We start from the raw sequence: 15,831 nt of genomic DNA on the forward strand, positions 1-15,831 counted from the left end.
TTGAATTTAAGTTCAGCATATTTTCATAAACACAGCTCATTGGTTTAAGACCTTTTTTTTATTTTTTCCCCCTTCTTTATTTCACGTGTCCTTTAAAGAGCGCACAGCTCTGATAGGAATATTAGACTCATCTTCCTCTCGTGTCTGCAGCAATTAGGTAGTCAGGGTGATGCTGCGGTTGCGGGCGGCGTGCAGTGATGTTCTTTGCTGTGCCGATCACTTCAGCGGGTGTCCTTCCCCCTCCCCCTCCCTCCCTCCCCCTCTTACGCAGGCAGGCCCATCATCAGCTCCTCACTGGGAATAGATCAGAGAGCAGGTGAGTCACCACTGTGAGAGAGGGAGAGAGCAGCGCTTCCCACGTCAGCAAGGTCGACGGAGAGGCTCTCCGTACGACGAGACAAATGAAGAAGAGAGATGTCGCGCTAACAGACCGAAGACGGGAGGGTGATTAGTACGTGAGGGCACACTTAAGGTTACTGGTCTCACTCTTGTGTCAGCTGACAGATCAGCAGCAAAAATTCATTTATTAAAAAAGAAAATCTGAAAAACTTTCAGTGCAAATCGATTTTTCGCCTCACGAGGTCGAGCTTTTGTTGAGGCTGCGAGACGTTTTGAATTTTCTGCACACGAAAGCATACGCTTCACCCTGAACGAGGGTTAAAAATTTCATGAGATGCACATTGGAGCTCAAACAGAAGTTTAAAAAAAACTGTGTACCCACCGTTGCATTTCCCAGTTGACGGTCTTCATCACGCATTAGAAAATGAAGCGTTTTTCACATGAATGCAAAACAAAGAGTACAAACTGAAAGCAGGAGAGGAAAACCTGATAATTAGTTTTCCATATTAGATCAATTCCTTGCTGTAGCGTCTCTTCTGGTTCTCCTTCTAAGGGAGGTGATGTACTCATGGACTGAACGAAACAAAATGTGATATATTGACAACGAACATGTCCTTAAAGATGCAAATTCTAGTTTCACAGGAAATTTAAAAAAAAAATTCCCTGGAGTTACTTAGTACAACAACACAAAAGATTATTTAAACCAAACATCAGGATTGTGTGACTAGTTTAAAATCCCTTAGCTGGATGGAGAGCTCATAAAAACCAGTTATCAGCTAAGAGAGTTTGCTGTACAGTTCATACGCGAGCATTTAATATTCTTAAAGCTTTGAGGATAATTACGCTTGTTCCCATGGACTCTCATCTTAAGATTAGCTGTTAAATTTTGCCTTAAGTATTAAACCACTTCCACCAGAAGACGCCTCTGAGACTCTCTGTACTGCATAATTAAGCCGCACGTCACTTTCTACCCAGCTGGATGGGTTGCTTAGATTTACGGTGGTTGTGCGATGCAGGTTAAAGTCATTGGGCTGAGATTTTTCTGGCAAAGAAGCGAGTATCTCTCAAGTGTAAACAGTGCTTTTTTTTCCCCCGAGCGTTGGCAGGGCAGCGTTCAGCTGGAGAATGATGCATTTGGTGCTCGGCGTTGTATTTATGGCAGCGGGATGATGTCTGCGGGGCTCGGTAGCTGCTCTCATTGTAATGACAGAACAGTCCAACAGTGTGACTCACTGATGTTTATGTAATAATGTTTAGACAACAAATATGGAGCTCTGTGGCATAAAAGAATCTGACTTCGCCTACCCAGCCTTCATTTTTTTAGTAAGATTTCTTCCATTGCTGATTTTGAGAAATGCAGTAAATCACCAAACTTTTTTTATTTGGAAGCACACACTTCCACTGCCACACTGCCTTTCTGACAGACAATGTCGCAGGAGCTATTCCAACCTCCCGTGCCTCACAGCATCGGCTCTCCCATCACCAAACCATCTGTCTAAAAGCCTGAGAGGCTACTGTGTCACTATTTAAGCATCATCTGTCAGTCTTCCCTCAGCAGCACTCACTCCACTCCTCCCGGACACAAGCTGATTGATGCACAGGGGACAGATGGCTAACAAGAATAAAAACTGGTAAAATATGAGGATGGAAAAACGCCTGCTGACTGGATTGTGCTTCCCATCTGTTTTTACTTTTAAGACATGTTCGTGAAAGAGAGGGCTGCAAGCACTGAATTGTTACGCTGTTTCTTTTTTTTCTTTTTCTTTTTTCAACATGTTCAGCATTGTTCTGATACAACAGCTCACACAGACATTTAACCTCATGATGGTCGAGACAAGAAGGACACTTGAGGAGGAGATGGTTTTTAAAATGAGGGGGAACAAACGCCATCATTGTCTCTCTTCCCATCAAAGTGCTTTTTTGTAAACTGTACAGTATTCACATATGATGATGTTCGGACCTACGGTAGCATGCCAAGAATTCACAGTTAAGTCTGAAAATATGTAGGTTTTCTTATGATGGGTTGAGTGCAATTCTTCTTCTTTTTTTTTCTCCCATGATTACCAATGGAAGGGATTATCACGTGTCACATGGGCATCACAGTGACAGCTGAGGTGTGAATGGAAATGCTTGAGCTAGAAGGTACTTTCGTCCTTTTTTTTTTTTTTTTTTTTTTAAGACATCTGAAACACGAGGATGTTTGAACTGTTGTGGACCCGTTTATCTGGGTGTGTGCTCTATAGACAACAGACTGGAAAACAGACGTTAACAAGTTACGTGGGACTGAATCCAGGTGAGGCTGTGCGAGCCACTGTGAGCACACGCTCCGGTTCCCCCTGGCTGATCTCTGTGCTGCGCAGGACGCTGTAAAGCCTCTCTTCCACTGACACAGCCAGCTTGTCTGTCAGACTGCTCTGTGCCTGCAGGGAGACCTCTGATAGGATAGCCTGACTGCTGTTGTTGTTCTTGTTGTCAACTCTTGGGTCCATGAAGCTCGTTTGTGCAGGCACAGTGGTTACAGACTGGCAAGTTGTGCTTTCTGCTGTCTGTCTCTCTGCGGAGGCTTGGCAGCCATCGGTCTCGCCAGCTGAAGCTGCACAACAAGAGCTGCTCTTTGTTGTTGCCTCATCTCCTTCGGATGTTTTGTTGGCAGGGCTTTGTGGGGAATCCTCTGCCGCGCCTTCGTGTGATGGATCTGCGCTCTCTGCTCTTTCCTTTGCTGCCTCCTCAGAAGCCGCGACCTCGCTGGCTTCTTCATCAGCAGCACTTGCGATGCGCGAGAGGGTGCTGTGGTATCTGGTGTCCAGAGGGTAACCAGCGCTGTCCCCTCTCCTCAGCGGCGTGAACCTCTGCCTCTCCAAAGACGGGGAGTATCTTCCCCCAGAGCTCGAGCCAGGATCGCTGTATTGCTTATGTCTTTGCCACTGTTTCCGGAGGTGAACTCTGGATCGGTGCCTGGAACGTAACGGGGAGTCCTGCTGGTCGAACCGTGGGTCGTGGCGAAGGAACTCGTTAAATAGGGCATCCGTCTTCTCATCTATGCTGTAGTCACGGCGGCGGAGACGTGTTCGGTGAGGACTGGTGGGCTGTGGGATTGTTTTCACAAGTGGAGACATCAGCTGTGTTTGCGATTCTGGAGATTTCTGAGGGTGAAGAGATTTCAGAGGTTGATGTGAATCTTGGAGGGTGAGAGTTTGGCTGCCGCTCTGTGGTTTCTCCTTTAGTTTCTCCTCTGGCTCGGTGCTGTTTGCCATCTCATCCTCCAGCTCCTCCTGAAACAGCCTGGCCTCGATGCTCTCACATACTGAACCCTTTCTACCGGAGTTGGTGAAAAACAACCTCCTCTCTGATGCCGTTTTCCCTCGTGGGGCTCCGGGAGTCCCAAACAGTCGCATCTCCTCAGGGGCCCTGGATGGAGCTTCGATGGAGGCGTAACCACTGTCCATCTGAAGGAGCTTTCTGTTCCCCCCCTCACCCTCTCCCCCAGGTCCACTTCCCATCTCACTGTCTAAACCCAATGCCCCTCTGGTTCCCCCTTCCAACCCCTCTCCCTCCCCATCTCCTTCAGGCTCATCATCCAGGTCTTGGGACAAGCAGCTGTCGAGGCCAGAACGAGCTCCTGCACCGCCAAGGGATGAGACGCTGTCTGCATCGCTGCGGATGGACTCCCGGTCTGTGCTGCTCTGGTCTGAGGAGGCATACAGCTCCAGAGAGGCTCGCAAGCTCCAAATGTCTCTGTACAAGGAAGGAGGCGCCTCCAGGCTCTCCTGGCGAAGCATGAAGGAAAGCGATGAGCCCGAGTCGGTCCTTTGTCTGGCTTCTGCCCCCAACACCACTTCGTCTCCATCATCTGGCTCTACCTCGTTCTTTTTCCTTGCGTCTGCCATCGCACCATCTGTTTTTGCGTCTTTCCTCAACATGTCTTCAAACCTTTCCGGAATGACAGCTTCTTGTTGCGTCCCAAACAACTCATCTTCGTCCGCTGACTCCAGCCCGTCTCCTCCCGATCCTGCTGCTGTTCCTACGACTGCCTCTTTCAGCGTTCCTGTTCCATTAACTGTAACCTCCTCTTGCCTCTGGGCGAGGCAGCGATCTGGTGGCAAACTGAACTCTTCTCTCCTGTTGCTGCTACCACCTACCTCCACCATGGCCTCCAGATTAAGCCTGCACAGATGGGAAAACTGTCAGACAATTTGGTAAATTGCATGGTGTTAAGTCATGGTATTATGGGCAGGGGTGTACCTGCTAAGGAAGACTGAAGATGTGGGTGCAGTTTGGGGATGAGAGAGAGACTCTGCAGAGAGTGATTGGAGGCCACTGGTCTGGATGGGTGTATGTGGAAAAGATTCAATGGCCTCATCTCGGAGAGGAGAGGAATCGTCTTCAGCGTGATCAGTGGTTTCACTGGCTGCTCTCTGTCTCTGAAAGGGCCTTCTCTTGGGGGACCCTGTGAGAAATTCATATGATCAGAAGGTTAGACCTTACCCACGCTTTCAGTCTTATTTCAGTCAGGACCGCTAAAGTCAAAAGAAGCGTGATATTCCCATCAGCAGTAATACACATTTGGCAGCATGGCTCTGATCTGGGACTTTTCTGCCCATCCACATGCATACATGAGAGCACGATTCCCAGACGGAGCAGAGCATCAGTGACAACAGATCCTTATCTATCTATCTAAAATGATAACATTTGTAGCCACACAGGCTTCACTATTTTTGGCATGCAGACTGGACTAACCAGGGGTCAAACCACCAACTTTAGTCATCATAACTGAGTCCAGCGTATTTGTCAGGATTGTAACTGTGACTGATTTCATGCCCTGGCTGAACTAACCATGTCTGAGTGATCCATTTCTGGCATGCACACAAACCTTTGGCATCGAGACTTGCAGCGCGATGCGTGGTGTCAAACTTCCACCTCCTGAAGTAAGGCCCTGCCCCCTCCAGACTGGCGTGACGCCGCAGTTTGGAGAAGAAATGCAGAACTGAAGCTTGGCCCACAGTTTGACTCGTCTCACTCTCGGCCTCTCCCCTGTCGCCAATAGCCTCCATCTGGCAGAAGAGACGAGGGGGAGGGGGAGGGGGGATGGAGGACGGGGAGGGTGGTGGTGACACATTAAGGAGGACCTGAAGCGGGCGAGCTAAGATGGATTGTGATGGGCAGAGGCAAAGTCCTCGGGGGACAGCAGTTTGTCATTTTGTCACTGAGTAGCAGTGATGACTGATGTCAAAGCGCATCAGCAGCTTTCAGCGCCCGTGGCAGCTGATTTTCACAGCTCTGTTAATGTTTGATGAAAGCAGATGAATCTGCACTGAATTGTACACTGTATTCCTGCCTTTTACTGAATGCAGGCTTAATAGGAAATTTTAAGACTTATTAAGACCCACCTACTTCTTTTATTCTCAGTGGGAGGTGAATAAAAGTCAAACTCACTGTCTGAGAGCGTGTGTGCTGTGGTTTCATGGCTGAAAAAGACTGCCTGGGCCCCTCATCCAGGATGACGGAGTGGTGTCGGTCTCCTGGCAGACCCCCGCTGAGGCTCTGGCCCATCCAGTCAGAGACTCTCTTCTTAGCGGGCTGGAGAGAAAGAAATGAATCGCATGTTATCCTTGAGAGAGTCTGCTCCAGTGACTGAACAATGTGTGATTTCAAGCATACCTGGTAGATGGTGAGGGGTAGCTTGGGAGCTGCTGTCTCACTGATGTTTATGGTGCTGCTCTCTGTTGAGTCGCACTCCATGATGGTGAGTATTTTTAGGTCACATGGTGCCGGAGGCAGGTGAAGGTGGGTCAGCCGGGCTTTTTTCAGGTGGTGGAAGTCTCCTTCGGTCAGGGTGTACCTGAACATAAAGATTAAGCACCTGAGCTCATGGCATCAAACGGCTTATCTAAATGATAAAAAATCCCAAGCTCAGTTGAGCTGTACCTGCGTCCTTTGTCCTGAGTCGTCTTCTCCTGTTCATAAAGTGCAGACTCATTGAAGGAGACTCTGCGGCCTGTGGACCCGGTTGAGATGAATCGTTCTGACTCTCCATCGTGACAGCTCGATGCTGAGAGGGCATCTGATTCATCTAGACGAATGGTGATTTCTGAGTGACAAAGACAACAAGGACACAGCAAGGGAGAGGAATAATGGAGTTATTGACGACAGCGGACCAAAAGAAAAAAACAAGAACGTGAAAAATTTACACAGCTCTGACCTTGCGTGGGCTGAGAATCCTCAGCATAAGTGGTGTTTGTCTTCTCAGGGTCATCGCTCGCTCTGAAAGAGGCAAATGAGTTTTACTCAGATCTCTCTCGTAGAAGCAAAAACGCAGCGTCACCTCGCAGCTTTCCATTTCATTTTCAGCTTTAATCCATGGCGGTCATAATCACATCGGCCCCTGTAATCCCCGAGTGCCGTCGAGGCGAGCCTGACCTGCTAGTCCCCACACAGTGTGTCACTTTGCAAGGTAGCGCTCACCTGGAGTAGCGTCGCCCACCCATGCAGCAGCGGTGACAGAAGAGGAGCAGGAGGGAGAGCAGGACCAGCATCCCCCCGGCGAAAGCGCTCAGGAGCACCAACAGCAAGACATAGTTCTCTACCTGACCGGCCGACACCGGCACATCCTGATGGGAGGCAATCGTGAAAAGAGGGTGGCACGTTTGGTCAAACCTTTATTCATTTCAGAGGGGCAATCAGCCATAACATCTTGCTTATATTAATCAAATTATTAATCAAATAGTGAAAAATATATTTTTTTAAATCAATCAAGCTTTGTTTTCAAAGTTGGATAAGTTCCATAAAATAAATATAAATATAAATAAAATTATACCTGTTCAACTGCTTGGACGACTAGATATTTGCATTATCAATCACATGGAAGCAACTCAGTGCATTTAGGCATGTGGATGTTGTCAAAATGATCTGATGAAGTTCAAACTGAACATCAGAATAAAGAAACAAGGTGATTTAAGTGGCTGTCGTAGCTGCTGGGGCCAGACTGCTGATCTACTGATTTTTTTCCCACATGATCTAGAGTTTACAGAAAGTGTTTCTAAAAAGAGAAAGTATCCAAGGAGCATCGCCAGACTGATTTGAACTGGTAGGAAAGCAGCAGTAACTCAAATGCCCCCTATTTACAACCAAGCTGTGCACAAGAGCATATCTAAAAACGTCGTAGCAGCAGAAGGCCACAGCAGGTTCCTGTCTGCTGAGAATGGGAAACTAAAGCTACAGCTCACATGGACTTCCTGATGGTAGGGTCAGAATTTGGTGCAAACCACATGAAAGCATAAGCCTTTTATCAACAGAGTGTTGCTGATCAAGTCCGTCTCTTCATGACCACAGTGTTTCCATCTTCTGATGGCTTCTTCCAGCAGGATAACACACCATGTTACAAAATCTCAGAGAGATCTTTGACATGTGTATGCCAAATGTGTTAACATTTATACCATGGACCCACTTTATATACATCACAGTGTAATATTAATAAGGACCATTCCACATAATGAGTAGCTTTACATTTGAAAGTTTTTGGAGGCAGTGTAACAACCAACTTATGACACCATAATGAGAGGGTCATTTTTTGCCATTGATTTGTTAGTCTCAATCTAAACTGAAACTCATCAGTAGTGTGCATGTCTGTTATGCTGAGACTGAAGAAGATGACAAAGCACACAAAGGCTGGGGTCACTTTACCGACTCCTGGTTTAATCCAGTGACCAGTTTAATTCATCTCATTGTTTATTAACAAATATTAGCGAAAAGTGCAAATGGAAAAGCAGTGTTAATCAAATACCAATGAAACGGTAACACTAAAGCTATTTTTGTACTTCAAGAAAAAACAAATGTTACTGCTGACAGTAACAAGTTTAAAAATCTGAATTTCTCCCTTTTTAAGAATACAAAGTGTCTCACTAAAAACCCGTCAAACTGGTACTCTCTGTACTCTTCTCCCATTTGGGTTGCGCAACATCAAATTAATCTGCACCGCTTGTATTCACATGGCATAGCTGGAGCTCATAACTCCTTCCTTCAGAAGCACAAAAAGGCACAAGCTTACATGCAGTATCTCTGTTGTTACGTTGTGTTGCAGTGAACTGGTGGCTGCACAGTTCAGTAATTGATTTTTCCTCCCCTTGAGCTTCACAGCACTGAGGGATCTCTCTCTCTGTGGCATTAGGCGGTCAGCTAAGTGCTGTAATATTTAATGAGTGGAATTAACACTGAAAGACTCTCTTAAGTCCCTCACAGTGATTCTTATCCAGACGCACACTTGTGTACATCCGCTTTCTTCTGATTAATACTCTCAGTCTTGGCTGAGTGAGCCCGTGGATGCTAATCGAAACGTCAGCGAGACCCTTAATTCAATTTCCCAGCTCTTCTCAATGAAGGGGAAATGAGGCCTCTGCAGGCTAAAAATGGAAATCGGAGGAGGAAGAGGAGGAGGATGCCAACGCACATGAGCAATCCCCACACCACACCGAGACTTTCCTGGCTCTTCTTCCCATGTCAGCTTCAAAAAGCAGGGAAAATAATTGGTTTCTCTTCCCCCCCCCCCCCCCCCCCCCCGCATCACATGCAGAATATTCATCTGCTGCAAGTCTTTCTGTTTTTTAATTCAGCATGAAAGTGTGACAGTCGCCCATTATGGAGCTTTAGAGTTAACTGTGAGGTGGAGAGGCTCCAACTTTTAGATGATGACCTTAATAGGAGCAGCAGCAAGGTTATTAAAGCAAACCCGAAGCCTGCTGCTGCCTATTTAAAGTTGTTGTCAGAAGAGCGAGCCAAACCCCAAATATATCCAGTTTACTCCGAACATGAGGCAAAGAAAAGCAGCGGCCTATTAGAAAACGGCGTGTGCACGTTTGAAAAGAGCAAAAACAGCTGATTTTCACTGCCTCCACTATGATCGCAGAGGTTCTTCTGTACGAGCCTCAATCAGTCTCAGTCAGCTTCAATCACAGGCTCAATCTAATGTCATTATCTGCTTATCAAACCAGAAAGGGCTGATGATTCATGTGTCAGAGCCGGGCAAAACTCTTTCTCCCATCAGTGAGTTTAGACCCTTTTAGGGTCCAAACGCCTAAAAATAACTATAGTAATAAAGTAGTAATAATAATGTATTTTAGTGATATTTTCTAATGTCTTCTAATGTTATGTTTGCCAACTCGTCCACTGCAGACAGGAGAGAGTGAAAACTGTCCTTTATGTCACACAGAGGCTCGACCTTTCTGAGCCATTAGTCTGCCGGTATCTCGCTAGTTGCCAGGAAAGAACAAAAGCTACTTCATTATTTCAGTTTGTTAAAGATTTCAGTTCCTATTCTGGTCAAATTCGGCTTCAGTGTTTATTAACAATACAGCTCCAGATCCAGGTGACAGTAAGTCAAGAGGATGTTACCCATCTATGTCCAGCAGTAGCTTGTATTCAGTTCAAATATTGCTTTAAATTGATAGGGATCAGTTTATGCCTTTTATTTACTGTAACATTTAACTTTTGGATGGCAAAATCTGAGAGAGGAGGACAGAGAGGGAGGTGTTTCAGTATGAAGACAGCAGAGAGAGAGAGAGAAAGCAAAAAGAAACCTGTAAGAGTGGACGTGTAGTCAAGGTCAGCAAAAATGATGCAGCTATAGCTTCTGTTTTGCTGTTATCAGTGATGATGGTTTCACATAACTAAGCAGTGTGTTACAGTGTGTTACAGTGTGTTATAATGACATCAAATATGGATCCCCAACCTATAAACTTTAATGTAAAGGCAGCTCTCTTACCAGTTTGCTTGTTGTCAGGATGTACTCTCTTTGTCTAATAATGCTACTTTAAGTGCTTAATGGTTTGGTCGACTACCTCTACGTGGTTAAGATACTGAAGAAATGCTGTGAATGTTTCTCCTTTCTCTTCACAAGTTGTTCTTTACTTTGGAAAGTTCTGGTCAACATGACTGAGCCTTTGACTGAGGATTGATAACTGAGGCACTGACATTATGACTGAAACTTTGGACCTAGGTTCGCCCCTGCTTTCTCCCTACCTTTTTCTTTTTCTACTCAACCTCAATACCGCCACAGGTCAAAACACAATGATCTGAACGCTCTGTTACGTAACAGCACACGTTTACATTCACGACACGCTGCAGCCGAAGCCTTTGGAGAAATGTAGTAGCCTACATCATGTCCGAAGCTGCGTGCGTATCTGCAGCTCCACTGCAGCATATTTGATAAGTGCACACCCTGACAACTCCGAGAGAATTTGAATTTGTCATTCTGCTGTAGGTTATTGAAACCTGATGGGGGTTTTTTTTACAGGCTCAGCCAAACAGCAGGAGCAACACAATCAATCAGCCCGAGGCCTCACGTAAGTCTTCGGGCCTCGTTTCCAGCGCGCTCTCTCGCCAGTCAGTTTTAACTGTCCAATAATCGCCACCAGCTCAGATAGCCCCTCCTGTCCTCCTGAGGCTACATGGAAAACAAAGCCAGCAGCACAGTCCTATTCTGATCGTTTTTGGCTACAGATCAGGCTGCCTTCCACTAATGCGCCACCTGGGATATAATACCTATTCCTGGAACTGTTTCTGTGTGTGTGTGTGTGTGTGTGTGTGTGTGCGTGCGTGCGTGCGCGTGTGTGTGTGTGTGTGTTTAATCTTCTGTTTGCCTATCTGATTGTCCGTTTTTTTAAAAGTGCAGTTTGATATGTTCAAACAAGGTGCGTTCATCATACACCAGGTTTCAGATGCTAGCTCATTGAGGTGGGCGGATCGATAAATATGATAGTATCGATACCGGTGCTGGTGTTGGTATCGGATCAATACTAGCACGACGTGCTTTAGTGATTCATCAAATCATGACACACTGCTCTCCCCTACATAAGCTGTCTTTATAAGTTGAAAGCATTGGTGTCAGTCATATTGGCCCTGTGTTTACTTGGTATTAGATCAATACTGAAATTTGCCGAGCACAGCACCAGTGGACGCACTGACCAGTTTGTGTCAAAGGTGTTGACAGTACTCACAGTGGAGCTCTCAGTCAGAGTTGTCAGAACAGGCAGATCATTGCTCATGGTAAAGGTCGGTGTGAGTGAACCCTGCAGAGGATGAGAAAGTGAAGAATGTCACACACTGAGCTGACGCTTCTTACTAGACAACAACACAATTCCTGTTATGTTATGCTGAAAAGTCTTAGGTGTAAACAGTGTGATCACTGGTAAGATGCGCAGTCATTTTCTCGTGGTCATCGAATCCAGAACTAAGCCGGTGTGGAAAGATCCCACAAGACTGCGCTGAAACAATCATTTAGGCTGGGAATTTAACTCCATTGCAGGGTGCTCTGATCACGCAACTTTTATAATACTGGTATACACCCCGAACACTGAAACGGGTTAGTTATCGAGACTGCAAAATAAAAATATTTGGGACTGGCTAGCCTGTTGGACCAAGGAGTTTTAAAGATATGCTAAGGATATGAAAATGTCAAAGCACTCACTAATCATAACATTTACAAATAAACAGTGCATAAAGTCTTGAGTAACGCCTTATTTCTTTACACATTGTTTGTTCCAATTTCAGCTGAAAACTTGGCATATTTCAGCATGGTCTGCAGAGTGTCATTAAAAATGTGAGGAAACTGGACAAATGGAGGGCAAATGAAGAAGTTGCAGGACTGCAAAACTATCTGCAGCAGATAAACAATGTCTGAAAGTCATGTCCTTAAGAAATGAGGAAAAAAATCCAGCAAACACATGACACAGGACCTCAAAGATGCATCTGATCCTTCAGTTGATCCATCTACTGTTCACTGAAGCTTCATCAGAATGGAAACTGTTGTCACTTAGTGTGGAGGAGGTCAGGAGATAGGTAAAGCAAGTAGGGGTCGGATCCTACGCCAGCTACCGCTTCAGTCTGTTTCAGTATACTGATGCACCTATTTCCCATTTTCATATCAAAACCAAAAGAAATGAAGGGTGACTCAAGACTTTTACACAGTAGGATAAGCCTCTGAGCCACATAACTCTACTTTATAACCATCAAAAACACCTGAGAGAGCCACAGCATTGTACAGTGTGACGTGCTCATGTTTTACAGTCAGCATATGGCAGAGTTTATTTTAAATACCACATACATCAGTGCTGTAAAATATTAATGAGAGCACCCAGAGAGTATTAATGCACAGCTGAAAATAGTACCCGACAAATGGGCCATTTAAAACCACTATTGTAATTCTGTCTCACAGAACTCACAACTTATGTGTCATCACATCTCACTTGCATGCACAGATGTACTCGCAGCCGTACTTTTACCACAGGATGTTATCTGTTGTCATGTCCACATCAAATGAAAGACAATTTGAGAATGACACAGCAGCAATGTGCAGCTACATCTTCATATCATTAGGGTGATGATTGTTACTCATTGCCTGGAAATAATTTGGGGATGCGTGTGCGGGCTGATGGTTTGGCAGAGAACCTGATAGTTCTGCTTTAATGTCTTTATAAGATGAAGATGCACACCACGGCTACAGTGCATTTGTGGTGTGTCACGGCATCAGAGCTGTTTCTGAAAGCTGGCATTTTAAGAATTTGAGCCGGACTTTGTGGTAATTATAGATAAATGGCACACGGTGGGGTTTTAAGGCAGCAAAGGAATCCTAAACCGAGGTTTCTGAAGAAACTGAAAAGATGAAAAATATGGAAATCTACAGAGTTCAATATTGCTAAAAACCCTGGCTCCGGTGCTTTATGCTGCAGACCTTTAGGCTAGAAAATGCACTCCAGCAGGATCTTCTTTTGAATTCCTCCTGGAGCTCATCCACACCCCTCAAACTTGAAATACGCTGGTTAGTAATGAAGGCTGTCTGCATACCAGCCGCCACAGATCATGGAGATAACATGAATTCATCAGGCTTTAATAACCTCCAAACACAAGTCAGCTGAGCTGGATATTGCAAAACTGGAGTAATTCCCCTTTAACATCCCCAAAAATGTAAGCCTGACTGTTGACTGGGTCGACTGCTTTGCTGAGATTTGCTGACATCCACCGAAATGGCACAAAACCCCTCACAAATGTCTCTCGGCTAAAGCTCCCAAACATCTGCTCACATCTGGTAAACTAACCTCTCCTGCAGAAAGGTGCGAGCAAAGGAAGAGGAGCTGACACCCCATTAATATTTACACAGAGTTCAGCTTGTGTAACATCGGCTCAAGACCGCATTCTTCACACATGCTGATAACACCGCCGCACATTCCCTCACCATGTGAGAGCCATATTTTATGTAAGAGCTCATACAAACCAACAAGCTCAAGGTAACTATGATGTGAGCGCAGCTCTGAATTGAGGCGAGAACCACACACAGACACACACGGCCCATTCTTCTGCTGTCGAATTATCTTCAGTGAACGCTTGGCATTTGTCAAAATGTGCTTGAGAGCAGTCGGGGTATGCTGTGGGGACCTTAATCACTGGTGAGATGTACACTGAGGGGGACACAGGTCTTCTTTATGTGGCCAAAAAAAGCAGATCCCCATAACAGACATGAGGATATTTCATCTCAGAAAGACTTTTGACATGGAATGAGGTGTGTGTGTGTGCGTGTGTGTGTGTGTGTGTGTGTGTGTGTGTGTGTGTGTGTGTGTGTGTGTGTGTGTGTGTGTGTGTGTGTGTGTGTGCGTGTGTGTGTGCGTGTGTGTGTGCGTGTGTCTTGGAGGGTTTCCACCACGCTGGGATCAGGCAAAACCAGAACAGATAATTAATTAGATTAATTATAACTCCAGATGTTTTTTGGAAACCATCTGTCTTCTTTCTGCTGATCACGTAACAGGCAGTCATAAACTTTGGATGATGGTTTTAAAATGTATCCTTGAAGGCACTCTTATATTCTCTGTGTATTCAATTATTACATCCAGACAGAGCCACAGGGCTCTTTTAAACTAATTTCACAAATTAATTCAAGTCTAGTTATTAACATATTTATTAAAATACTCAATTGCTTGTTGTTTGAAGCTGGACAGACCGTGAATCTCCAGTCAGGCTTGGAAAATGTTATTATTGTCATTATTATCATGATCTTTTAAAAAATAATTTTCAGTGCTATAGTATTGGTAATTGTAACCTAGTAGCAGTGCATCAGCTTCACCATCATTTTGTCGGTAAATACTGAAGCTGAAGTTTAAAACACTGACCCCGACTGGTGGCAAAAAATATAACCTAATCCAACGCTTGCGTGCGTGCGTGCGCGTGTTAGTCCCAGGGTCTGAAGTCATGTTAGAATGTAACATCATCTCTGACGACGTCTTGGTGTACTTTATGTCACGGTAATGGAGCGGATGGTGTCACTTTTATAAATACTGTCCGGACTAAGGAGGAAGGGGGGCGGGTAATGGATGTCAGTCTGACGTGTGACTGCACGATGTTGTGCTCCAGATGTGATGCATCTTACGGTCTATACAGGCGTTGTTGACGGTGCTTCGCTCCGCTCTGTGGGGCCCGACTACAGCGATCCGCTGCAGCCGGCGGCGCTCAGCAGCCTCAGCATCAGCAGCAGCAGCAGCCTCGGCAGCATCTTCCCCTCTCCTCCGAAAACCCGCGGATCAGGACAGCCCCATATCTCTGCGACGTCTGATCTCAGCCTGCGGGGAATAAATCACGATTAGTCACCCAGGAGCCTTCATGTGCCGGACACGCTGGAGTGTGGGAGCTCAGCTGAGGACCCCCGCCCGCGCCTCAGACATGCCCCAATAAATCAGATGCTGCGATCTAGAGTCGGCTGTGTCACCTATCCCACCTATTACATAATGAAATAGTACCACATTAAACCGTGAGCACAGCTGTAGGTCCGTGTAACCTGATCAGTGTGTGTGTGTGAGGCGCAAGGATCGGACTCACCCGGCTGTAGACTCCGTTTGAAGCGGTCCACCGGCAGCCTGCCCCGTCTGCATACTTTAATTTGGGCTTCAAATAAAGACTGTAGTTATGAATGAAGCCACACGCGATTAGACACACCCACCGCCCGCTCCCGACGCACCACGTGACAGGCACTGACGACGACGGTGGTGATGATGGTGGTGATGATGCGAGATGGAGGAGAAAACCCGTCCTCATTCACACCAGCTGCTCATGAATGGTATCTACTGAGAGGGGGAGGGAGGGAGGAGGGGGCAGTAATTATCGGAGCCATATATATATATCGATGCAGATATTTATATAAGTCACTGAAATATGCCCAAGTTTCCCTTTTTGCAGTGTTTGAGTCTGTGTCCTGTAGCAGGAGCAGACGGATCCCCTTAAAACGTTTTTTCTTTTTGTAATCTCATGTTTGGCCACGTGGTGGCAGCGTTGCACTGCTGTTTTTTCAATGTTTTGTTTGACTTAATTAATTCATTTTAATTTGTTTTGTTTGTTTCTGTCTGGGTTTTGTTGTTGTTGTTTTGGGGTTTTTTTTGGGGGGGGGGGGGGGGGTTGCAGAAATGAAAACTGGAAGATCTGCTTGCAGGTTTTGTCCAGATGGTCCAGGGAAAAAAACAG

At 45.8% G+C, this 15,831-nt stretch overlaps 1 protein-coding gene across 1 annotated transcript; it reads right to left on the reverse strand.

Annotated features, from left to right (window-relative positions):
- Positions 1 to 258: 258 nt before the first annotated feature.
- Positions 259 to 15,406, reverse strand: LOC134616245 (voltage-dependent calcium channel beta subunit-associated regulatory protein). The gene is made up of 11 exons (XM_063460962.1): positions 15,193 to 15,406; positions 14,747 to 14,936; positions 11,328 to 11,399; positions 6,802 to 6,947; positions 6,539 to 6,600; positions 6,265 to 6,427; positions 5,998 to 6,178; positions 5,773 to 5,916; positions 5,210 to 5,390; positions 4,582 to 4,786; positions 259 to 4,503 (listed from the first exon to the last, which is right to left on the reverse strand). Exons 3-11 carry the CDS (start codon positions 11,373 to 11,375, stop codon positions 2,613 to 2,615), a joined length of 3,021 nt encoding a protein of 1,006 aa, XP_063317032.1. The 5' UTR covers positions 11,376 to 11,399; positions 14,747 to 14,936; positions 15,193 to 15,406; the 3' UTR covers positions 259 to 2,612.
- Between the last annotated feature and the right edge of the window lie 425 nt (positions 15,407 to 15,831).

Source organism: Pelmatolapia mariae, linkage group LG18, assembly GCF_036321145.2.
Source record: "Pelmatolapia mariae isolate MD_Pm_ZW linkage group LG18, Pm_UMD_F_2, whole genome shotgun sequence".
NCBI lineage: Eukaryota > Metazoa > Chordata > Actinopteri > Cichliformes > Cichlidae > Pelmatolapia > Pelmatolapia mariae.